Below are 25,504 nucleotides of genomic sequence, written 5' to 3'. Positions count from 1 at the left end.
ATATTTCCCTTTAAACGTATGCTATCAGTCGAAGAGGACACAGCGGTGAAAAGTGGAGTCAATTGTAGTGTGCTTGGCTTGGGTTTAAACCCGAGACCACAGAACTACATTACTGGAACAGATATCCTAATTTGTGAAATAAGGATTAGCAGTTCCAATTCTAAAACAGTTCCAGCTAAGCACATTTCACTCGAAGTCTGGAAATTTCAAGGAATGTTTTTATTGCGAAACCCCGGAATGAAATTATGCACGCACGTTTTTTTCGAAAAGGCAACGTCTTTTTTTTTTCTTTTTAAACACATGCATTCCTAAACCCTGTGCCCTTTCGTACAATCATTTCTCAACCTGTCAACAGTAGATCACTGTATGGATGCCGCTAGAATTTTGAGTACAGATTTCGAATCTGGCACAAATTAATGGGAGCAATATACATTTAATTGTGGCTATAGCACTGATAGAACTTCATTTTTATCTTCGCGGAGAAGACCAAAGAGAACTATGTTCGGAAATGTATGTCGCACTAAAACAAACTAGACCGTCACCGTTTGGTCATAGCTACAAGTTATTTTCAGGAAAAGCCCATACTGCCCTTGAAATAACCAAACACCAAGTGGAATGCATGTGAAACATCAAAATGTAATTGACAAGCAGCAGCAACCACAATGTATTCAGGTTTCAAATCTACAAGCAGTTTCCGTGATGAATATCATTCCAGCACTGCTGCAACTAAGGTGAAGGATAAGGCTGCACGCTCCAATCTTCAGACATCAGAGTCACGTAAAAATGATTAATGGATTGTCATATTTCAGCCACTGCATTCCAGAGCTCAATCCACCTTAAAATTTTATACACAAAAACACCAGTGAATTTTCTGATGGATTTCTGGGGGATATGGTGAGATACTAAATCATTTACACTTTCACAAATTTCCATGAAGAGAAATGCATAAATGACCAAAATCCCTCCAGTTGAAGTGTATCAAAACAGCCTATTGTCTTTTTTGGACGACTGCTCCCATTGAATAGAGGCACAGATTTCCATTTGGTAAATAAAAGAAAAAGACAGTCTTGTTTTCCCATCGCTGTTTATTTCATGGAGTGAATGAGCTACTGCTAGACATGCCATTAACTTTCAGAGCTGAACTGGAAAGCTGGCCCAACAGCTTTTTTTTTGCACAGGGAAGCATCCCTCCTTCAGCAATTCAGGCTGGTCTACAAAAAGAAAATAAAAATAAATAAAAAAATTAAAATAAAAAAAAAACCCAAAGATATCCCAGCAGGAGGTGGTCACCCCTGCCACACCTCCCGCTGACATTACTCCAGTCCGCCGTGACGCCGGGTAAAGGAGGCTTGGCTATCTAACTGGCGCCCTCCTGTTAGCACAGTTTAACACTAGGTGAACAGAAATGCTTACACTGTTACATCGCACACCTACATGAGTAACTGAAAGGAAAGGGGGAGAGAAAAATACAATGTGAAGACCAGAAATTCATTATGCCTAACAGTAAAACGGATGACCGATTAATTCCTAATTTGTTTTTTCTTTTGTTCCTTCTTCCCTTTCACCGAGATGAGGGTGACGCTCGGATAGAAAAATACTCTTGAGTGTCAAGTAACGGTAATGTGGTTGTGTCTTGGGGGAGGGGAGGGGGGGTTCCCCTGGGGCGGGACTCAACCGCACATGCAGACCTGGACTCCGCAGCTAGGCTTGTGGGGGGGCGAGGGGAGGGAGCTGGGAGCAGGCTGCACCGGAGGTCCGCTCATGCTACAGTCCGTTGCTCGAAAAAAGGGGGTATGGGGCACAGAAGATTATCAGGAGCAGGGTTTACAGGTGCAGACAGACGGTTAAGGCCTTTCAAGCGGTGTTGAGCAGGTCCTGGAGCGCCTTCTGCTGCGGCTCGTTCAGCGACGATACGCACTGCGTCCACAGTCCTCCAGAAGTCTAGGGGGCACACACACAACACTGCTCTCATCTCAAATCCACAGTAAAGCTAGTGTTAATTCCTCTGAAGTGATGCTAGTTTAAAAAAAATCGAAAATTTGAAAAAACACACTGGTTCAGGAAAAAAATGTAAAGGAAACAAAAAAGATACTGGACTGACCTGTACTTGACGAATAACGTTTGCCAACCGTTTGCTACATGCGTCTTCGCGTTTCATGGACTCGTTCACGACTCCGTCGGCGATGATGGAAAAAATCTTGGGAAGATTTGAGTTGTTGGGTCCAAGGACGATGGGATTGTTGCTGTAGGAAAGCCAGATTTCCATCTCAGCATCTTTTGGATAAGCAGAACAACCCCATGCATATTTTGTGTGCGCACGCACAGAACATGCCGGCCTCACCTTTCAATAAGGTCACACAGGAAGTTGAATGTGTGCACGGCTTCCTCTTTGTCTTCGTTGAGGGGCAGCCAGGACAGCCAATGGGGAAGGATCTCGCTGACGTTGGCACACTCTGGTCTGAACTTCATCACTTTGCCGACGGCGGAGATGCAGTTCTCTGTGGCATTAACATTCTCTTTGGCTTTTGATTCGGCTGCCTGGATCACACCCACCAGGAGAGGAATGGCCTCTGTCAGAACAGACAGCGTAACGTTAATACAAATCTGATGTACCACCACCAACCTCCACTGGAGCATCTTCTCATGGAGACGAAAGAAATATTGCACCATGCAGCATTTTCCAGTGTCTGTGGGGAGTTAAGACACTTCTGCATTGAGACCTACTGCACAGGCACTGTGCAGTACTGTACATTACCTGTGCAGAAGGGCCTGTAGCTCTCCCCACCAAACTGCGCCATGACGCCCACTCCGTAGGCAGCCGCCTGCCGCACCTCGGGGCTGGGGTCGCACAGGGACTGCAGCATGGGCCGCAGGAAGTACTCTGCGTACTTAAAGGAGGAGGGGCTGCAGTGCTCGACCACGTCATCGAATATGCACAGGCCCCACTGTCTGTCGGCCCACGGCCTGTGCGGACACTGCAGGGAGGCAAAAGCAAGGCTCAGAACTGCAGTTACCCGCCACCACGTCACACAGGCAGGAAAACAGGCAAACGGTAAATGGGTTAAAGTGCAAACTGCAATCTATCAAAAGTTCAACTTCTTTAAACCTTTAATGCAAAATGCAGATCTAAAAAAAGCACAGACAAAGCTGAAAAAATTAGATGGCCCTCCAGCGTCTCTCCATCATTCGTCAGCGTATGAGCCCCATTTTAAACTTCTTCAATAATCAGTTAGGCTTTCCCAACAAAAATCTTTCAGTAAAAATTCCCTAAACTACAGGGAAAGCTGGCTTTAGTCTACACACACCAGTCCCACCCCAAGGAAAAGTAGTAAAATTTATCTGATGAACGCTTGGTTTATCCATCCAAACACTTTCAACTATGTCATTTGCAGTGAAACAACATTCAGTGTGACCCCATTGCAAAATCCTAACAAAACATGGAAATGCTTCCCAAAGAGGATTGAAGTACAGTTAGAAACACATCCCATATTGGTTATTGGAGTGGAGGTACTCACAATGAGATTGACTATGAGCTGCAGGAGCTGCTCGAACCAGGGCAACACCTTTTCTTTGTAGCTGCTGAACACAGAGTGCAGGATGTCCGACACCTTCGTTAGGATGTACACGTCGTTTTCATCCTAAATCACGAAAATGGAAGGGACAAATGCGTAACACCATTGATTTCAAATACACAACTGAAAACCAGTTAAGACCAACAAATGAGAAAAGCACTTGGAATCTAATTAAAATCTTTTTACTGGATGTCCTATAGTGGACAAGTGGTTTTTATCATAGATGTTATTTTTGCCACATGTTTCCAAGATGCTGTAAAAAACTAAGAAACAATCTACATCAATATATAAAACAGCTTGACTGCTTTAATTACACAGCCAAGTGACCTCGCAACAGCTTCCTTGTCCTAGTTATATTACCTCAATGTGATTTACAAGTGCATTTATCACTAGCCAGCTACCTCAACAAGTTCCAGAAATAAACTTCAAAGGTATCTATGTCTAGTTGGCTAGCAAGGTATCAATCACTGTCCACTGGCCTTTAATTACAGTAAGGGTAATCAGATAAAAACAGGCAGGCAATCAGAGTATACCCAACTAAATTATCACCAAGCTGCTGATGTATGATGCTAATTTATCAGCTAGCCATTCAGCTGCTATTATGCTAACGTTACCTAATGTGCCCTCCTCTAATACAGTTACATTTGTGCTGTATGCTTACCTCATCTTGTAACGTTTCCTCCACTTGTTCATCATAATCTTCATCCTGTCTTTTGGCTGAATAAAAAAAGAAATTTAAATGAGGGAGAACAGAAAGACACTAAAGGCTTCTAAATACCCTGCTGTCCAAAATTATTTTACACCCTTGATAAACACAAGCAATGGAGGGTGTAGAACATAAAAGCAGGTAATGAGGCTGGAAAAATATTCATTCATTAAAATAAAATTGACAATAAAATCTGTATTAACATGGCAACTAAATTCATCTCAATCTTAGGGAATAAAACTGCAGCCTCCAGGCTCACCATTTCATAAAAATGAGGTTGCACACACGCAAAATATACATTTCATCCATAACTATGAGAAAAGAGCTTTCTGAAGAAACAAGACAAAGGGTAACTTGAAGAAGTCTGCTGACTTTATAAACTTAAAAAAAAAAAAAAAAAAAAAATCACTGCAACAGTGGTAAAACCGACTGGCAGAGGTTGTGGGTTAAAGCACTTTAACGAGACCCAGCCCACATGCAGTGAGGCAGATGGCTCAGGAATAATTAAGAGCCACAGCTGGAGATCCATAGGTGTGAACATTTGACATCTTTTTATGAAAAATGTATATTTCAGAATTTATGTTAATTTGGTTGAACCTGAATGATTATTAAAGCAGAATATTTTCCACAGTAAAGAATAAACCTATAGCTGAGTAGTTAGGTTTTTTTCCCCCAGAGGTGTGAATAATTTAATAATAATAAAGACACACAGCAAGATATGGTAAATAGGCCAATTTATCATATTTGCTTAGCTGCTTGCATGCTATACAAACATTTAGCAAATATGTGCTGGGGTGCATATGACCTAGATGTACTAAACATATCCATTTAGCACATATATAATATGGTGCATGTGTGCTAGTTCTGCTAAAGACCAATGCTCACCTTGTCTCAGCTCCTGGTTTTTAAAGTGCTCTTCCAACTTCCCCTTCAGGATTCCTCCCAGCTCTTCAAAGTGCTCATTGTTCAGGCAACCATCTCCCATCAGCTCAATACACTGAGAGACAGAGAGGCTCATCAACACCATTCAACAACCTCACAAACGTTTCAGGGTCAACAGCTTCACTTCTATTGGCTGGGGTGGAAGCCATTTTGGCTCTAAAATTGGTGCCTTTGTGTCAATGCCCAGGATTTTAAGCTTTAACTAAAACTACTCACTGAAGAGAACAGACAACACCAGAGCTCTCAACTGTTAAACTCTCAAAGTTTTTCTTGGGAATGTTGAGAAAGCAGGACTTTTCATGAGCAAATATTTTTTGCAGGTGGAACAAAAGTTATTGTAATTATTATTGTATTGTAAAACTCGTGTAATGAAGAAAACTTCCACATATGCATTTTGAGAGGGAAAAAAGAGGTTTAACAAGCTGAACTAAGCTACAAGCCAGAGCTTTGAAAAGCCTCTCTGAAGGTCAGAAGGACCAAAAAAACGACATTTAAAATAAACGTGCTACTTTTCGCGAGTTCAGGCAGTGCTTCGGAGCTCTCTCGGCTCTCAGGGAGGTTACCTTGGCGAAGGAATGCATGATCTCGGATAAGACGTCGGAGTCGGGTTCGGTGCCGATGGCCTTGATGAGGGCGTCGCACATGAAGTGCCACATCTGGGTGAGGTACTCGGGCCCCCTCACCCGCGCGCACTCCAGCAGCAGGGGCATGGACTCGGCCGCTGCCACCCGCACACGTGGGCACAGTCAAGGACCACACTGGCATCAGCATGTTCATACACGCCAATCAGCTCTCACTCCAGCTTTTCAGCATTACGTGACTCACACACTGAACCGGGAGTGGACTCTAATCTACCAGGGATATGCTTTAGGCTCCAATGTGCGTGGAGCGGTTTTTATTAGGCGACCGTAAAAAATTAAGCTTTTAGCTAAAATCAAGTTAAATTTGACCTGGTGCAAAGTCAATTAATGGTGTTCTGAAATGCACAAGTGCTTCTGAAAAACAGATGGTCCAAGGGCATCCAAAGCGCACCAACATCCATTTCAGTAATTCTAGTTTAAAATAAGATTAAATCGCTCATTAGAACCAACAAACTAAGCCACTTTAGTTCAAGCAGAAATCCAATATAGTGTAGCATAACTGGTTGCAAGCGTGACTTGATGATTCATGTCAGGTGACTGATTAGCACAAATGCTTCTATTCTCCTGATTGGACATTTCAAGGCTCCAGGGGAAGGATATCGTCATGGAAGTAGAACTTGAGCAGCGGGACCATCAGCTTCACCACCTGCTCTGTGTATTCCACAAATCCCTCCTTCAGTTCTTTAGCATAGCAGACCTAAGAGGAGGCAAACAACAAATGCATTTATTTAAAATATTATTTTCATAAACATGCTGCAATAGGGATACCAACAGCCTGCCAGTAAAAACTTCTGTCAAAGAGCATTATCCATCCAGTAACAGTAACACTACTCTCTCCAAACACAAAAAATTGAATTCTCAAACTGAATAATTGATTGCCTGTACACATCCACCGGCTCCCCATGTAATCCGAGCACTTAATTCATCAGAGCTGTACAAATTTAATTTCAACGGTGCTTTATGGACATGGCAACCAGAGCAGTACTGCCAAAAGCATGCCAAATGACACAATTCCATTTAATATACACATGCCTCCTACTAGCACTACCTTACAGTTAACTTACCTCCATTTCATTTACTTTCAACAGAGACTGGCCTAGAAGACAGGAGCAGAGCCTGTCCCTCTAGCCCCACGCCTCAGCCCAACTCTGGGCCTGGAAGACTCACCAGCATCTGGCAGGCGGTGGCCTTCTCCTCCAGGCCGGCGGTCTTGATGCCGAAGCTCTGCTGGTCGCCCAGGTTCACAAACTCCCAGCCGTCGTCCTCACACATGTTCTCCATGTCTTGGGCTGGAGGGTTGACCGTGACGGAAAGACCACTTTGAATCGCGTACGCGTCGCCGTAAAGCGCCTTGTATAACCCGCTGACGTAGTTTATGACGCAGTTAAAGAACACCTGTGCCACGTATCTGGAGCTTTTAACTTTTACGCGCACAGTAAACCCTCTCAGATGCAAACACTTCAGAAATGGAGGTGGTCTTCAAAACAGTGAAATGTACGCAACGTTCGACATTACTTCAAAATACTATTACCATTACCCCAAGCAGCAATTCTGATCTCATCAGTACAGCATTTTGTTCTACACTGACTTTCTGAATGACCCTCCTACTCTGTAGAGACCCACTCACAGTCCTTGGCCTGCTTTGCAGACAGGTTGTGCCCTCTCCCTACCACACACAAAACGCTGTTGGCAAAAACACTAAAGGAGAGACTCACTGTCCAGAAGGGCCACCTCAGGCTTGATGGAGGCGGTCTTCATGAGCGGGCCCATCACCACGGGCAGGTACTGCTGGAACTCCTTCCCCAGGATCTTACACATCCGGGCCCACGCCGAGATCATGTAGGAGATCTGCACACAGGGCCCACAGAGTCACCGTCAGCACCGCGAGCTCTTCCAAACGCCGCGGAAGAGCTCGAATCTGGGGACAGTCGTAGTCGTGGCTCAACGCTCACCTGGGGGTCGTCGTCCTCCAGGTCGTTGAAGTCGGTCTGGGTCTTCAGGAGCAGCTGCATCACGGCCGAGGCGTCCGGCATGAACTGAGAAGAGCGAAGACATGGACTCTTACCAAAATGCTGTTAAGACTGAACTCTACTGCCAGACTTGTAGCAAAGATGGAAAATTCTAACCAAAAGTAACTTCTAGCCAAACTCTAGCCTATAATCCCCTAATAACTAAGTCAACCTGAAAAATCTTTACTTCAATTTTAATTCCCTTCATAAATTTAAAAATCTCCCTTTATGCTGGAAACGATTAAACGCTGAAAGCGCTTCATTTCTTTACATATCAGGAACCAGTATGCACCAGCATTAAACCTGCATAAGGGAATGGTGGGTGGTCCTTTTTCCTTGCCCACCGCTAGGACAATGGTACTGATGGTGTTGAGGTGTACATTAAATGAGGTTGATGGTGGTGATATGTACACTAACCCCGCGTGCAGTACCTTCTCCTTGCCGATCAGGCTGATGGTGTTGATATGTATATTAAACGGATGGTGTTGAGGTGTATATTAAACGGATGGTGTTCAGGTGTATATTAAATACCTTCTCCTTGCCCACAGCCAGGCCGATCAGGCTGATGCACTCGATGGTCTTGCCCCTCAGAAGCCTCAGCTCCTTCTGCACGGCGTTCTCCACGATGTGCCGGAGCGAGGGCATGAACAGGTCGTAGTACGGCACAAACTTCTCCTCAGCCGTGTCCGCCACCGACGCGATGGAGGTCACCACCTGCTCCAGCACCAGCTTGGTGCCCTTCTGGATCAGCTGTGTGAGGAGACAGCATGGTGAGCAGAGTTCCCATGGGTTCATTCACACCTCCAGGACATATTCTACATGTGCTCATATTGTAGAGAAACAGTCTGCACTAAAGTATACTCTAGGGCTGCGAACATGCTTATTCCAGCTGGTGTCATTTTCCTGGTCACTTTCATAGCAGTTTACTTGAGCTGTGCCAGTGGGTTCACATTATTTAACAGCAATAAGCAGAGCTGAAAATACAGGGTTCTGTACTAACATTTTTGTACTAACCGAAAATATTAGGAGGGAAAAAAAGTTGAATAATTTAGGAGCACACTAATGCATCACAATTAGCAGATGTCCTCCCTAAATTCTTTTTCCAGTTAGGAGACAGCAATTTTCAGGAGGAAATGCTCCTAAAATGAGACCACAATAGAATCCTGAAATATAAACACAGCCTTTTTAATGAAGTAGTTGCAAAACTTTCTTGAGCTGACCGTTAGCTGACCTCATGTTAAGGCAGTTTCTGAAAAATGCATGACGCACACAGGAAAAAAAATCCCTAAGGATGCACATATACTGTATAACATGCATAAGTTCAGATGAGCTCCAGTGTGTGCTGGCTCTACCTCCTGCAGCTTGGCCACCATGATGACGTGCAGGTGCTGAACCAGGTTGTCCAGGTAGGGGATGAGCAGGGCTTTGGGGCAGTCCTCTGTGAAGTTGATGAGTGCGGCGGCGGCGTGAGCCTGGACGCGGGGGTTGGTCTGGTCCTCCATGGTCTGGAGCAGGGACGAGATGACCTGCGAGAGAGCAAGCAAGGTCAGTCAGGGAGATGACCAATGAGAGCTCAAGCAAGGTCAGTCAGGGAGGAGATGACCAATGACAGAGCAACCAAGGTCAGTCAGGGAGGAGATGACCAATGAGAGAGCAAGCTAGGTCAGTCAGGGAGGAAGTGACCAATGACCAACGACCCTCGAGTATGCACCATTTAAAACTTCAGCTTTACACATCATGCACCCTTCAGACAAAGCAGATTTCAGTGACGGTGTCTTTCACAGCCACTGGGGCTGGTCCTTGGGTCTGCTTAGTTCAAATACCGTACCTTGTCGTGGAATTTCTTCTGGAAGGTGGGGGCAAAGTCTGTGGCCATCTGTCCAATGGCGTTACAGGCAGCGTAGCGGACTCTGGGGTGCTGCAAGAGGAGCGGGAAGTCATTGGAAAGAGCCTCTAAGAACTCAGTACCTAACATCCAGCTTTAAACAGCACAAGGAAGAGAAGCCATTTTAAACCTGCTGTTATATGCCCTTTAAGGTACTTCACCTGACTACAGTGAACATCTATACATTGCAAGTATAAGTACAAAGCATGTACTACAGGGACAAGGTCAGCTACAGAAGGTAAGTGGGACTTACTGGGTCTTGGCAGAAGAGCAGCACAAAGCTGACGATCTCATTGAGGATGGCCTCCATCTGCTGGTGGCAGCCCTCTCCAATGGCCGACAGGGCCATGAGGCCAGCGTGCCGGTACTTCCAGTCCGCTGCAGACACAGTCAAAACCACACTAAAGGGCTAGCAAGACTTTTAGCATCAGCATCATTACGCATTCTTAAAGTGAATGCATTTGCGTTCATAGAAATTTCATTGTCTGCTTAATGACCAACGTGGGAATTAATATAGGAGATGCTCGTTGAAGTTTTACTCAGTGGGATGAGTGTGATGTAGCGAAGGCTGAGGTTTTTGAGTAACATTGAAAGTCGTGAATGGGGAAGATGTATGTTCATACATGCGTTTCTATTTACTGAGCCTCCAGGCAAAATTGTTGCAAACAACACACTCAACCTAGTTAAATGACAAATATGAGTGTGTGCATGCATGTACATGTGCACATACGTGTGTGTGCACCTGCGTGTACTCACGGTTCTGCAGCATCTGCATGATGTGCTGTTTGATCATGGGCAGCACGATTTTGCCTCCCAGGCCGCAGGCGATCCTGTCCAGAGCGCTCTCGCCCGCCACCGCGTTACTGCGTGGGGAGGGAAATAAGAGCGTTTAAACTGCATGGCCCGTCTCGATGGGGCTCAGAGACGCTACAATAAAAGCCCCATTATGCTGCTCAGGCTGCCTGTCGTGCGGCAGTTACAATTTCACTGCCTCAAAGGGCACGGCTGCCTTCTGCTGCTGCCTCTCCGCCCACAGCAAGCCAAAGCGACCAAGTAACCAGTCAGACAAACGCACTGTATTCTACAGCCAGGGGCTCCCTTTTCTGGCACATAACTACAGCACTGGTGTAAACACATCGGCAGAAATAACACCTCAAGGATAGATTTCCTTTCTCCGTGTAGAGCAGGGCTGCCCAACCCTGTTCCTGGAGATCTACTGTCCTTGCAGGTTCACACCAACCTTAACATAGCACACCTCATTCAACAGCTAGAGATCTCGTTGAGCTGCTGGTTAGTAGAATCAGGCGTGCCAAATTAGGGTTGAAATGAAAACCTACAGGACGGTAGATCACCAGGAACAGGGTTGGGCAGCCGTAGAGGTGCTGGGTGGCCACTGAACAGCAGAGGGAGCCGTACCTGTCAAAGTCATCGTCCTCCAGCTCATCTGCCATGGCCCACTCCTCATCCTCCTCCAGATCCACCATCATCGCCAGCATCTGGGGGACTGAGCAGAAACAATATGGACGATTAGCATGATGCACTTCTCTCAGCATACCACCTGTTTTTACAACACTTCATGGTCACAAAGGAAACCCAACCAAAGACTTAAAAATATCAGAAATATCATCATGGCCACATGTTAAATACTGGAAGATCTGCCAGAGAAACAAGCAAATATTACATTGTTCTTCATGCTGGGGTGTACCCACTGGTTCTCTGTGTCATTTAGGCACACTGTCCCAAATAAAGAAAGGATGGCACTTCATGTGAATTTTAATGAGCTTTGCAAGTCAGAGGGCATTTCTATAAAACTGATCGATATGCAGGTCGCATTCTCATCCCATCAGAGCTGGGGATAAGTGTGGAATCAGAACAGGAAGATCAGAACAGGCGAAATAATAACACTGCCTGCCAGAGCACTGAGGAGCAGCAAGACCCAATAATAAATACTAATTTAACCAGACAATTTACTCCACTGCCATATCACAAGTGAGCTTTTCCCAAGTAAAACAAAACTTATACCCAATGGAATCTCACACAGCTACCTGTTAAGAGAGACCTTGTTTTTAAATTAATGGCCCACCTGGCTACAGCAAAATAAAACGACCATATTTTATAAAAGTACAACAGGCTCCACCTTGCAAGCCTCCTATAATGACTGGCCGATTCTCTGACTGCCAATGAAAGGTCCCTAGGAGGCCATTTGAGTGGTCCTATTCTTAAGGCACTGTTCTAGTGTATAAATGACTGAAAACCTTGTCGGACGCGTAACTGGCTGTAGCCTTGCCCAGGGGGCAGAAAGGCCCACCAATGGTACCGTGACTGAAGATGTTCCAGCAATGGGCACGGATAAAAAGGACTGGCCATTCCAAACAGGGGGGAGAACATTTTTTTAAAAATAAAGTACAAATCAATGCATGGCCATGACCATGACATGCACTTTGGATAAAAGCGTCTGCTAAATAAATGTAACGTAATGCATGGAAAACTTTTCTTTAAAGGGCTCTACCAAAGATTTCCTAAAGCGCCCAGATATCCCGCTGTGCAGCAGACACGGCCGGTCCCTTACCGCTCTGGGCCACGATGTTGTTGTGTTTCCTCAGCATGGCGGCTGCGGTCTCGGACAGCGTGACGATCACCTCCAGCGCCAGCTGCCTCTGCATGTTGGTCAGGTTGGTGTCTGCGCACAGCTGGGGAAGCACAGCGACGCAACGTTCAACTTTACAGCAAACTCAAGCCCGTCTACTGCCAGCTTAGCTCCAATAAAACAGTTTCAAACAGCAGCAAGCTCAATAGACTAGAACAGGCCATTCAGAACATCCAAGCTCACAATGTACCGGTACACTGAAGGGTATTCAGCACTGTGTCGAGCCTGGACTTAACCCAAGAGTCTCTGCTTCTACTACATGACTTGGCACACTGTTCCACTCGTTGACCAAAAAAAGGAGGGAAAAAAAACTGGCTTTGGTCTCAGGTCACCTTTTATTAGACGCAATCATTTTTATTTGGCGCTTGTGATGCAAAGACTTAATGCCGACATTTTCTTTTGATCCTTTTTTGATCTGATCCTTACTGCAGAAAATAACTCCAATGGCAGGCAGACAAATCCGAACTGACAAATTAAGCAGTCGTTCATCGAGAGCTGAGCCCTGGCCAGCGGGAAACACCTTAACGTTACCCAAAATTTTTTAAAATAGTAATAAACTGAACTTTAATTTAAAAGTGTGTGCCAAGGGATTGCCTCTGTATAAGAGCACTCTGATGATGATGAGAAAAGAACAGGAAATAAAGGCGAGTGGCACTGTTCCTGTGTTCACATACCCAAGCCTCCACTGCAGGCAGGTTGCGTTAGCGCCGTGGTAACCCTGGAGGGGCTCACCTTTAAGCTGAGCTGCAGTGTGGGCTCCAGGTGGGGTCTCAGGTACTTGGGCGCGGTGTCGGCGATCTCCACCAGCGACTTCAGCACGGAGTCGTCTCCCTGGTAACAGGACTCGTTCACGGCCTGTGCGCGAGAAGAAAAATAAGAAAATAAACAATGCTCACCACGTTAATGCAACGAGCATATTGAGCCATTTATCAATCACAGAACACGCTCAGAGATTTAAATGACAGGCAGAGCTTCGTCCAGGGTGGACTGCACAGCTTACATCCTATGTATCATTCATAAGGCTAGATAAATGAACACTAAGCCTGATACTCTGCTGTGTGCTCCATCACCACTATTAAAATTGGCTACTTTGTTGCCAACATCCATTACAACACGTCAGCAGTTATGCTACAATTTCACATAAGCACAATGACAAGACTAGAGCTGCATGTCCCAATTTCCTCCTGCGTTATAGCCAGTCCTCCGTACATATTCATGCAATAGCTGTGACTCCACACGTTCTGAATGGATGGCGTGAGGTTAGAAGAGCTATAGCTGCGACTCCACACGTTTTGATTGGATGGCGTGAGGTCAGAAGAGCTATAGCTGTGACTCCACACGTTCTGATTGGATGGCGTGAGGTCAGCTGTGACTCCACACGTTCTGACTGGATGGCGTGAGGTCAGAAGAGCCATAGCTGTGACTCCACACGTTCTGATTGGATGGTGAGAGGTCAGTAGAGGGTCAGCCCGGGGTCAGGCACGGGGCACGGGTCTCACCTGAAGGATTCCCGGCAGCAGGTCGGAGAAGTGCTTGAGCAGGGCCGTGTTGGTCTCGTTGGACAGAACGAAGGAGGCCGCAGCCCGGGCCGCCAGGGTTTTGATCTGGAGCAGAACAATATAACAGAATGATCAGAAAGATTTCCACCACAGGCCCCTGCAGTGACCAGCGATGACCAATTTCAAATTCACTCCATCTAAGGAATGCTTTCATTGGGCAAAAGTATTGCATTCGCCATCATAAGAAAATGATCACGTGAAGTAAGGGGACAGAAAAGTCCTGGTTTGGACGGGGAAAGGCGGGTCTCTGAAGCTCAGGGAGGACGGAGGCGTGGGCCTTGCTCACCGGCGGGTTGTCCTCGTCCTGCATGCACTGCACCAGCATGCGCTTGATCACCTCCAGGTAGTGCTGCTGCTGGTTCCCAAAAATCCCCGGGAAATTCCTACAAGGCACACACGCATTAAACACTGCCGGACTCTGACGTGCAGTTATACGCTGGCTACGCACTGTTCACAGACTGAGGAGCGAGTGAAGAAGAGCCAAAAGAAATCGGGTCCAACAGAGACACTCACGCGCGCGCTTGTAACTTGAACTTTTGAGTAATCAAAAGATACTGTCAAAATAAATCCATAGAATAACTGGCTAAAGTTGCTCACTACTGATACATTATCTTAGTGGTTTTTTTAAATAGACAAATAATTTAATGGAAAAATCATTTAATATGAAAACCAACCACCAGTTTTAAACTTACAAACTTAGAGCTAAGACCAAACAGAAAATGGCCAGTGCTGGAGGGAAGAAGCAGGTGCCGTGTGTGAGGTCACAGCAGGCTCACCAGAACATGTGCAGGGCAGACTCCCGCAGGCCCACATCCTGAGAGTTCACAGAGTCGAACAGGAACTTCAGGACCTCGGGCCACTGGTTATTACCATCATCATCTGAGGGGAGGACAAGCACATGAATGAGGACTCCACTGGCCTGGATCAGAACACACTCAACTGCAGCAAAACCCACCCATCTTCACAAGTGGCCGGCATTTTAGTAGACTGGGGGGGGGAAACGGTTTTCCTTGGGGGGAGGGGCATGTAAAATACTCAAATACTCTTAATCCGATGACAGTACGTAACTGCGCTGTTGTACGGACCATTAATCAGCTGCGGGGGTGGCACTCTGTGCCTGTACAAGTGGCCCTTTGCTTTGAGCTAGGAACATATAGGCCATAAAATATGGATACCTATACATCACACGGGACTTTAAAAAGTCACGTGAACTAAATCAGGCCATTTCATTTTAAAACAAATCATGGTGGCCAATTCCAAAACGTACGTGACCTTCCGTTTAATGTATTTTCCACAATCAATACTCAAGAGCGATTGTTGCCAAAATCTAATGTAGATGCACTTAAAGGCATACTTAATGTCTAAGCAGATAACCAAATGCTGCGCGTCAAATTAACAATGACGATACACCCTGGGGCTCATAACCAGGTGTGCAGAACTCAAGCTCCGATTTACCCGATTTCAGAGACCCCAGACAATTGCTCAGCCCATGTGGATCTTAGCAGGAAGAACCTGGCATTTTTAGCCCTGCTCTGGGCTACCCGAGACCCCGTTCGGCACCCCTGGTCCGGCCGGTTCTACCCACCGATGAGGTTGCGGGAGAGCTCGGCGGCGATGTCGCACACTTTCTTGCGGATGTTGGGCAGGGCCTCGGACTGGATGCCCAGCAGCAGCTCGGACTTGATGGCGGTCTGCATGTCGGGCGGGAGGGAGGGGTAGATCTCGTCGAAGGACGACGACAGGAGCCTCCGCAGCAGCACCGCCGCCATCTGCCTGACCTGGGGAGAGCGGGGGAGGGGCTTCAGCGGGACGCACGCCCAAAACCGACCGGACCAGCGGCCAAGCCGTGACTGGTGGCTTGCACTGCAGTCAAGTTAGCTACCCAGCTAAGTTTATTGGCTTGAGTGGCATTTTCTATTTTGCATCCTGAGAGTCATATGTCAAAGCGTATGTGAAGCTGGCAGGTGTTTTTTGTTTGTTTAAGGCGCATTCAATTTTCTTTTTATTCTTTAAATTATTCTATATTTATACATTAGTTATAAGATACTATAACATGATGTAGGTAGTTAGCGAAGTACATTTTTCAATACTAAAATATTTACGGTATCAAATGGCCTGTGGTTTTGATTCTCCTGCTGAGCCTGTCTTCAACCCCATTTACATAAAATAAAATACAAGTTGCTTTTTTCCCCCCCATAAGATGAAGCAATTGCCTTTTTTGCCTCCAAGAAATCACCTCTGCACAGATCAAGATGTAGTCTATGACAGAGATGGATAAATACCATCCAAGTTCCAGAACTGGAATATATTTCTTTCATATTCCTACAGAAATACTGTGCAATAAGTTACAATGATTGTGGCATCTGTGTATAAATGTCAGGCAGTAATAATTTATAAGAACATTCCAACAAAAAGAAAATTATGGAAAATGTTTCATTAGAATTAGACTAAAATGGTAAGTTTCCATCGACTAAAGCCGCTTCACTCTGTCAACTAAAACTACTTTAGTTTTCATCGATTAAAACTAGACTGAAACAAACATTATGAAAATTACTAAAATTCAATTTAGTCCATCACAAAAAAAATAAATCAAAATTAACCAAATTTAACTATATGTCTACAGGTAAAAACATTAAAATGCACAAAGGAAAAACATGAATGGTTCTGAAACAGGGGTAGCACTCCCATTCACCAGCACTGAAGAGTGAATGGGGCCGCAGCTTTAAAGACAAGTCACCGCAGAGCCGCTGCTCCTGGAGCCGGGGCACGCTGCTCCCGTTTCCCGGCTCTAAAAATATCCTGAGCCACGGCAGGAACAGCAGGCAGAGCGAGCGCCCGGGCCTGCGGACCGACCCACGTCAGCTTTGCCGATCTTAAACAGAACCGCGCTGCCTGCTTTTAGGCTACGGCCCAAAAAAGGCAGCCTCCGCAAATGATTTGTGGTGCTCTGGCTCAGACGTAAACAGCGCAGGAAAGGAAGGTCACGCGAAGACTTTGGCTTCATCTACCGCACATGACATCACGACACATTCAGGAATTGTGCAAATGTCAACTTCCTACCTCACATTCCTGACTGAACTGCTAACGTGAATGTGAAGCCAAGATGACATAAACCATAATGCAGGGGCCCCCAAACTGTGGGTGGCAGCCCCATGTGGGGTTGCCTAATTTGAGGATGGCGGGCGCCTGAAAATAGAACATTTTTGGAAAAAATTGAAACTCCTTTGTTGCTTTAGCACTGGTTGTATTGCTGTTGGATGAAGTGCCATCCAATGAGTCTGAAGGCATTTGCTTGAACTGATGTAAGTAGTTACATCAATGAAGACAAGTGAGCCAGTATCTGTAGCAGCCATATATACCCAATCCATAACACCCCCCCGCCTCCATGTTTCACAGATTGGGGGGGGAGGGGTGTGCTTTGGATCTTGGACAGTTCTTTTTGGCCTCCACACACCGTCACTCTGATAAGTGAATCTAGGTCTCATCTTTCCACAAGACCTCTTTTTTGCTCTACCTTTAATTGCTCTCTTTTAGGTAGTTCTTAGCGAAGTTTAACCTGGCCGTCCTGTTTTTATGGCTAACTAGTGGTTTGCATCTTGCAGTACACCCTTTAATGAAAGTTAAGAATCAGCACTTTAACCACCAATTACAAATCTAAAATGGTTGAGTACAGTCCCAAACATTATGGAGCTCACTGTACATAGGGAATCAAACCTGAAAACTAGTGAGGGGGAAACTTGGGAGTAGAAGGAGAAATGGTCATGTTACTTCCTTAATGTTGTACACAGCTCTGACAGGAGTCAATTCTATGTATTGCTCCTGCAGGCAAGGTAGGGCTACCTAGCCATATTCAAATTCTACATGCCACTATTGACCGACAACAAAATTGTACAGACTGAGTCAATTACAGTTTTACAGCTATTGAGATTAAAATGTGTAACTGCATGCCCAGTAACATCTCTATTAGAGATGGGGGACTGCTCGAGCACTATACAGTACTGAAAAAAATAACCTGAAAATAAATTCAGGCAAATTAAAGCGTTTAGTTTTATTCTTTATTCTTATAAGGCTGCTTCAGCAGTTGGTTATTTTATGGGTAATTCTGTTTCAGAAATCCCTGCTCCGCAGTCTGGTTATTTCAGCAGGTGTTGTGACAAAGCGGAGTTTTCACCACTGTCGGCCTCAGGGTACAAACCCAGCCAACACCGATGTTCTTTGACCGCTGTCGATGATTTTAAGCAATTTTGAGCATTCAATTGCTTAGACAATTATGTCAAAATGGGACTTTCAACTTGTATTGTTGATTGTTGTCAATCACGGCAAAGTTGTGGAAAATCATGGAAAACTGAAAAAAGCGGCATTCATTTATTAAATTAATACATCTAATGCCTGAAATGACAGGTGCAACTGCAGCAACAGTAACAGGTGCATCTCTGTTGACAGGTGCTGTCAAACATTTCATCACAACATCTGAAATGACTGAATTTTCGATCCCAGAAAATTCTAGAATTGACATTCTAGCATTTTGTTTCTCTCAGCAATAATATGGTGAAGGTGCTACGATAAGGATGACAGTTCCCATTCAAATTGCCGAAAAGTAATGGAAAGCAGTAAAAACTGAGGAAATCGCAGCAAGAATCATGGGACCCCCGTGGAATGAACGAGCACTGAAATATTATCGAAATTATCGAAAAGTCTTTACCAGAAAGTGTGACTGATGTGTACCATATGTAACTGCTACAAACACCGAAAGTACCTTGATGTGCTCAGGACCCTGGTTGTGAGCTTACTGCACAGATAAACGCATCTGGCTGAAAATCTGTTTAGTAGAAGGATAGGTCAATAAAGCTTTCTATGGACATTAAAATTCCAGCAAATACGGCAGCAGTGCAAAAAATATTTGAACACTGCTGTGGGAGACCTTAGAAGTGAGCTCATGTGCTACGATGTCATTAAAAAAGCCCAGTTCATGTGAAACCGTTTCTGCTGAATGCCCCAGTCAGTCAGGAGGCATCCAGAGAAAAGTTATAAGTTGACCAATCTCTTTCTCCAGGAAAAAAATGATGTGAGAGAGCCTCTTAGTGCTGACTGAAAACTCTCTTGTTAATCCATGGTAAAACATACAAACCCTTGGGGAGGCATAGTCGACAGCTCAATCATTTAAAAAATTTATGGAATCATTTTCTAAAAGTATTCCAAGAAACAGTCATCTAGAGGAATGATAAGTCAATTTAACATTTGGCTCATTCAGGTAAATCCTGTAATTGCTCCACTTACACAGTACCCACAGCTCCTTATTGCCTAAACAATAAAGTTCCCATACAATGAAACAGCCGCCTCCTCCAACATCAGTCTGAATGTACGCAGGCTTTACTGAACCCCGGATCTCTAACAGTGATGGCGGAGTCCAGTGCTCTGCTCACTGGAACAGGCTGACCAGGCATCTCCTTCCACGCAACGCTTCAACATAGCCATCAAGCAGCCCGGACCAGTGGGGGGTGGGAGGACGGTTGGACTTGGCGTCTGGGAGTCATGCCCAACCAGCCCTGCCATTACAAAAGATGTCCAACTGAACTGGGCCTCCCACTGAAGGGGCCTCTGGCCTATTGAGGAAGAATAGGCGCTCAGCCAAAGAGGGGAACACCCCAATAAACCAAACTCCCCCCACCCCGCACTGCAAAAAAAAAAAAAAAAAAAAAAAAAAACCTCTTCACCCGGCAACTCAAAGAGCAGGATCCCCTAGCCCCCACTACCCAGACAAAGCCCATCCTGCCCAGGCCACAGAGCAGGGATCAGTGTGAGAGACGACATCACAGCCACAGGAAAGCACACTACAGCTTTCACCCCAATGCCCGGAAGCTTCCCTTTCCATTGGTTTGGCAAAGCCCATCAGCCAAGAGGGCCTTCCAGCCTGCATTAAGCATACATCACAACATGAGGAACAAGGCCAATAGCCGAAAAGATGAGTTATGAGACAGACATGGTCCCTCACACCTGGCTACGGGTATCATGATACTGGAATCTGCCTCCATGACACATGCTCAGAAACGCAATACTCAGCACACCCTGAAGCAACAGGGCCGAAAACCTCACATGACACTACACCAAATAAAAACAAAATAAACTTTTTAAACAAGGAAGTTTGCGTATAAATTGCACAGAACAATAGTTTCGGTAAAAACTATTAAGCGAACATCGCTTATACGTGTGTACAACCAAGTAAAATCTGTAGGTGTTTGGTGAATTACAAAATCAAGAATTAGAGAGAAATATTACCTCTGGGTACACTCAAATGCCTATTCTGCATCCTCTCTGACTTGTCACAGAATTAAAAAATTAAATAAATAAATAAAACAAAACAATTTGAACAGAGTTTGTATCCCAAAATTATTCCATTTGATAGATGTCTTTCATTAGAACACTGCCAATGTTTCTTACAGAAAAAGCTTAGATAAGTTGGTTAGAGGCAGACAGTGAGGAGGATGGCAAGTATGAGCTACTAAAGAATCTTTAATGAGAACATCCAGTTCATAGCTGGTACTTCTTTAACCACTAGAGAGTAGATAAGAACAAGTATAAAACAACTTGAACTCCATAAATCTCTACCCTAAAAATCTCTACCCTAAAAACATACATGTAAACATCTAACAAACATACAGACGACTCATTTTCAAATACCACGTAGGAAATAAAGCACAGTTTCGTCAAAAAGGTTTAAGGAGGCATTTTACACAAGTCTGTCTATTATAATAGTAATTTACATTGTATTAATATTTTGGGACCTACACATGCCTCCAAGAGAAAGCTACAGTAAAATGAATTGCAAGCAAAGTAAAGCTGAACTGATTAATAGTGGGCCTGCTAGTCTTCAAAGGATATGGTATGACTTGAGACTTAGTAGCAGCTAACCATCTTGCTAAAGGACTGCAGCTTCTGGTTTGTCTAATATACATCAAAGAAACAGAACATAGACCTAACTGGAAACTGGAAATTAAAGTGCATGTGTATACCACAGCATAGCTATCCACAGAGCCAAAATATAATAGATAATGGATTTAAAAAATAATTTTCAATCCTGATTCTTAATTCTCATTTCACAAAATCTTGTGTAAAGTCTTGTGTAAATATTAACAGCTAGCTCGTCTACCAGATTAGCTGAATAGTTATCACACCCAATAGTCAAAATACTGGTATGTGGCTAACCATCACAATTAAGGGCAAACGTACTGAAATTTTTACTTTGCCTTCTATAATATCGCCAAAAAAATGGCGCAACTACCTGTTTAACTGGTGAAAATAGCCCTAGCTATGAGGCTTAACCACATGTTAATAAAACCCGTCTCACAGCTGGTATTCCCTCTCCATGCTTGAAAATGTTGCATGAAGAGGCCTGCATCATGAAGCTGGATTACTGAGTTAGCTAGATAATTGCACCGAGTCAAACATGGAACTCTCCCAAATCTGGAACATGGGCTGTTCCAGGTTTTACACAGTGCAGTTATCCAGCTAATTTAGTAATCCTGCTTCATGATACAGGCCCTAGTTTTAAATTTCAAAGCTAGCAGGCACTTCTGGATTTATTCTCCTTATAATTAAAACATTTCTTAAATCACAGTTTAAGGTGGTCAGTAAATCTTAAATCACCTTAAAGTATTGTATACTGTGATAATGAAGAGTGCAATGTTAATAATGTTTAATTCATACCAAAACATTAGTCTCTCTTGATCCCTTACTTGGCCGACAGTGCACTTCTACTATAAATTCAACCTTCCTCTCATTCACAGATGCACTTTCATTCCCTTTTATCCTGAGGGCTCTACCATGTTTATGAGGATGATGATGCGGCTTTTCTGCTTTTTATTTCTGCTCGTTATCACTACTGTACTACTCATTGAAGGGTCAGTTCCACTGGGGTGTCAGTGGCTGAAGGCAGCACCCAGAGCTACTGTAGCACAATGCACCATTAATTGGCATCCTTTAGAGATCAAAATTGAGCTCACGTTAGTCATAGATACCTGGCACATCTTTAAAACCTGTATCGTCAAGCAAACGCATTTTGTGACGAAAAAAACCTTGAAACTCGATTACTACTAAAACAAAATGGAAAAACAAGCGAGAAAGTCATAATGGAGAAATTATAAGGAAGCCAAAGGAAATGGCGACCATTGTTGCACATTTCCTTCGCAGATCTACTTAAATCCTAACCTGAATTTACACACAGCTGGACAACTCACTCCAGCAATTCAAGTAAATTAGCAGCAATGTCACACTGGAACTTGAAAAGGCAGCTTTCAAACTGAAGTGTTCTTCAACAGTACTGCCGGGTGGCTTGTTCATGATCTGCTAACATGAGTAACTGACTGGCATGGAGCTTTCATTTCCCCTGACTGTATGACAGCGTAGGCCCAAGGCTACATACCTCTTCAGCGACGGACACATCTCGGATGGCCTGAAGCAAGAACGTGATCTTCGTCTGACCTGGGATGTTGTCATAGGTCTCCTGCATAAGATGGGAAGCAACAGAGGACATTACACCACATCTGCTGGCCAGTTCATAAAAAAAGCTTACAGGACAGCAACACAAGGCACCAGGCCTCTGAAACAAGCACTGCTTTTGACCAAGCAGATCAGGCCTCAAACACCACCAGCTGGAGGAAAGGAAGTGGAGGATATTACATTTCTTTAGCACATAAGGAAACCGATGTCTTCAGAATACTAGCGGTATTTAAAAAAAAGACTGAATGCCATTCTCCCTTTCCCCCAGAGTAAACACCTGTTTACTCAGTCATGTGACACAATCACCCAATTAGTACTTTGAACACCAAACATAAGGTCTCATTATATTATGCATATTACCAGCCAGTTGTACATAAAATTATCGGAATGCAAAAACTGTGTGGGGATTCCAGTGATGTTCTGGATGTTTAAGCCTTAGTCAATGTGGAAATGCACACCATAGGCAGACGTGTCATATGTTCTCAATTGCACCAGAGTCAAATTCATTGCCAACAGCTTTATTCATGTTGGTAGCAGCATGACTAGCACGTACCACAGCATTGCAGAGTAACCTCAGAGATTGACACATACATGAAAGTGACTAACACTCAGCAGCTAACGGGCCAATGAGAAAACATAACCAGCAGCCTTCTTTCAGTTACAACATCCACAGATCATCAACATTCACAAAATACAGGCCTCTGAAAACCTGTATTAATCATTGCTGTGGATACACCATTTGCTTTGATATGTGTGTGTTACCATGTAAAATCTAAACAACAACCATGTACATGTCACTACTTTAAATAGAACTGTAGCAAATGGCCTCTGGACCATTTCAAAATTAATTTAGGGCATTAAAATAAAAACATCAATATTCAGTTATTCTAAATGTACCAAATCCAACAGAAAAATGGCCCTGTTAAAGTTAACAGACTAAAACAATCTGGGTTTAAACGGTACAGAAGTTCTGGAAATACAGTTTTGGCTGTCAATTGCAGTCTGGCCTGTTTTCATAGTTCTCCTCCTGAGCACAAAACAAGTTAATTTTCCTTTGTCACCTTCCACCTGTGCCAGAGGCAGATTATCTAAGTGCGACCTTAAGTAGGGTTCATTTTCTTTATTAGAAAACAACACTGAGGTCGACAGTTCCAACGCCCCATTTAATATTTTACTGACACATGCATCACTTCAGACAAAAAGATGAACCAGAAATCCTCATAAAACAAACGCCGCAGTGTGTCCAAAGCGAGGGAGGAAATGTTCCTGACAGCGGAGTAACGTTAGCTCATCCCGTGTCTGACTAAAGGATTTCGCTAGGCATTAGCTGCACACTAGCCGCTCATTGTCTTCACTAAAGAATGTGCTGACCGCTGAGGGGCTGCCGTGTGATAAGATTCAACCCTCGCATCCAAATGAAAGGTCCTGCTGTAGCAAACCCGGGAGTCCACATTAATTCAGTATGGCTTCCCCGCTCAGCTTTAGAAATGATACGCTTAAACTCAGTGGGAACAAAAGAATTAACTCGACAGCTCACATTAATCCCAAAAGGGACTTGACTAGTCATCTATGAGAGGCCAGTGAAAGTATTAGCTTTCCCCGCCTTAAGTGAGTGACCAACCAGTTTACGTTTAGCTAAAAAGAGAGCGGATAGTGATAGAATACATATTTATGGTTTAGCGTGATTTTGGACTAGCTAGCACTCTGCATAGTTGCGGAAAAAAAATTTTCTGACCGTGCTTTTTCTCCATACACGGGACACAAATTACTTTGCTTAGCTAATAAGCCGAAAGTCAACACAGATAGCTAGTAGACAACTCACTAATAAAACATGCGGCACAGAACGCCAAATTTGTCGGCTCCACCTGACTGGAAATATTGGACAAGCGTTGGCTAACGTTACTTTAAAGTTAGGCTAGGTAACTAATGATAGCCAAATGATCGATTTTCATCAACAAGTCAGTGGCACTAGCGTGAACCCTGTCAAAAGGGAAACAAATTTACCATTTCGACAGAGAAACGCCCACCTGTTCGGCGTGGAACATGTTAACAACTTAACGAGACTAGCTAGCTAAAGATCGTCGACTTGCCAACGAATGATATTCAGCTAGCATTAGCAAGCGAGTCACTTATTTGAAACACCATACACGAAGATCACTAGCTAGCAAACGTTCATGACCGTTTCGTCAAGACAGCACAGCTAGCTTGCCAATATATGAATACAAACAAATTATGCACTCGCTAGCCACAGCGATAGCTAGGTTGCACTGCTAGCGTGCCAACTAATCTAGTTAGCGATACACCATCAACCTCAAATCAAAACGCAAATAAGTTAGCTAGAAATAAATCAGCATACATTTCTGCATCCAGTCACTTTTAATGAAAGCTAGCCAACTTACCTCCTAAGCTAGCAAACGTACTGCTGCAACTAATTTAAACGATGGTCATCAAGAGAGACAGCTATTTGTTCGCTTGATTACACTGTTTAACTAGCTAAGGCCCAGCGAATAATTTATTAACGTAAGCAATTAACCTGCAATCTTGATGACAGAGCGCTCTAGCTACGGATACATTTCTTCACTCCAATACCTTACTTGACGCTATTACGAAGCCCGCTGCCTCACACGTGTGCTGGGCCAGCCTTAAACAGCTGGTTCCATTCCACACCATTCTAGCTAGCTAACAACATAGTTGTTTCCTTCTCACCCGCAGTTGTTATAAAAATCATTACAGAAATAATTTCATACCTCTGACTGTTTCCTGACATTGTTGTCAGGGCTCATCAGGTTGCCCAGTAAGAGGTAGAACGGCTGCTGCTCCGCCATTGCAGTGCGATCCAAGAAAAGAGGCCACAGCCTGGAGGAAGACGGAAGGTAAGCCGGCGGGCGGAGCGACCTCTCGAACCGGACACGACAACCCGCAAAATCTGATTGGAGAGAACAACGAACCACCTCAAAACAGATTGGGTAGCCACAAGAGTCAAAACTGCAAGATTGGATGAAGGTCCTCCAGACAAAATTCACCCAGCCATTGGATAGCCTGCGCAA

At 44.4% G+C, this 25,504-nt stretch overlaps 1 protein-coding gene across 1 annotated transcript; it reads right to left on the bottom strand.

Moving 5' to 3' along the window:
* Positions 1-1,067: 1,067 nt before the first annotated feature.
* On the bottom strand, positions 1,068-25,364 carry kpnb3 (karyopherin (importin) beta 3). The gene is made up of 26 exons (XM_064327963.1): positions 25,205-25,364; positions 22,381-22,461; positions 15,547-15,739; positions 14,738-14,840; positions 14,248-14,344; positions 13,902-14,006; positions 13,135-13,257; positions 12,325-12,445; positions 11,172-11,259; positions 10,512-10,618; positions 10,009-10,133; positions 9,699-9,788; positions 9,223-9,396; positions 8,402-8,620; positions 7,814-7,897; positions 7,577-7,709; positions 7,029-7,150; positions 6,462-6,558; positions 5,784-5,956; positions 5,164-5,275; positions 4,234-4,289; positions 3,516-3,638; positions 2,756-2,975; positions 2,342-2,570; positions 2,102-2,243; positions 1,068-1,941 (listed from the first exon to the last, which is right to left on the bottom strand). The coding sequence occupies exons 1-26, from the start codon at positions 25,280-25,282 to the stop codon at positions 1,855-1,857; spliced, it is 3,282 nt and encodes a 1,093-aa protein (XP_064184033.1). The 5' UTR covers positions 25,283-25,364; the 3' UTR covers positions 1,068-1,854.
* Between the last annotated feature and the right edge of the window lie 140 nt (positions 25,365-25,504).

This window comes from Anguilla rostrata, chromosome 3, assembly GCF_018555375.3.
Source record: "Anguilla rostrata isolate EN2019 chromosome 3, ASM1855537v3, whole genome shotgun sequence".
Lineage (NCBI taxonomy): Eukaryota > Metazoa > Chordata > Actinopteri > Anguilliformes > Anguillidae > Anguilla > Anguilla rostrata.
The sequence above is the reverse complement of the archived record's forward strand: the minus strand, read 5'-3'. Positions and strand labels throughout refer to the sequence as shown.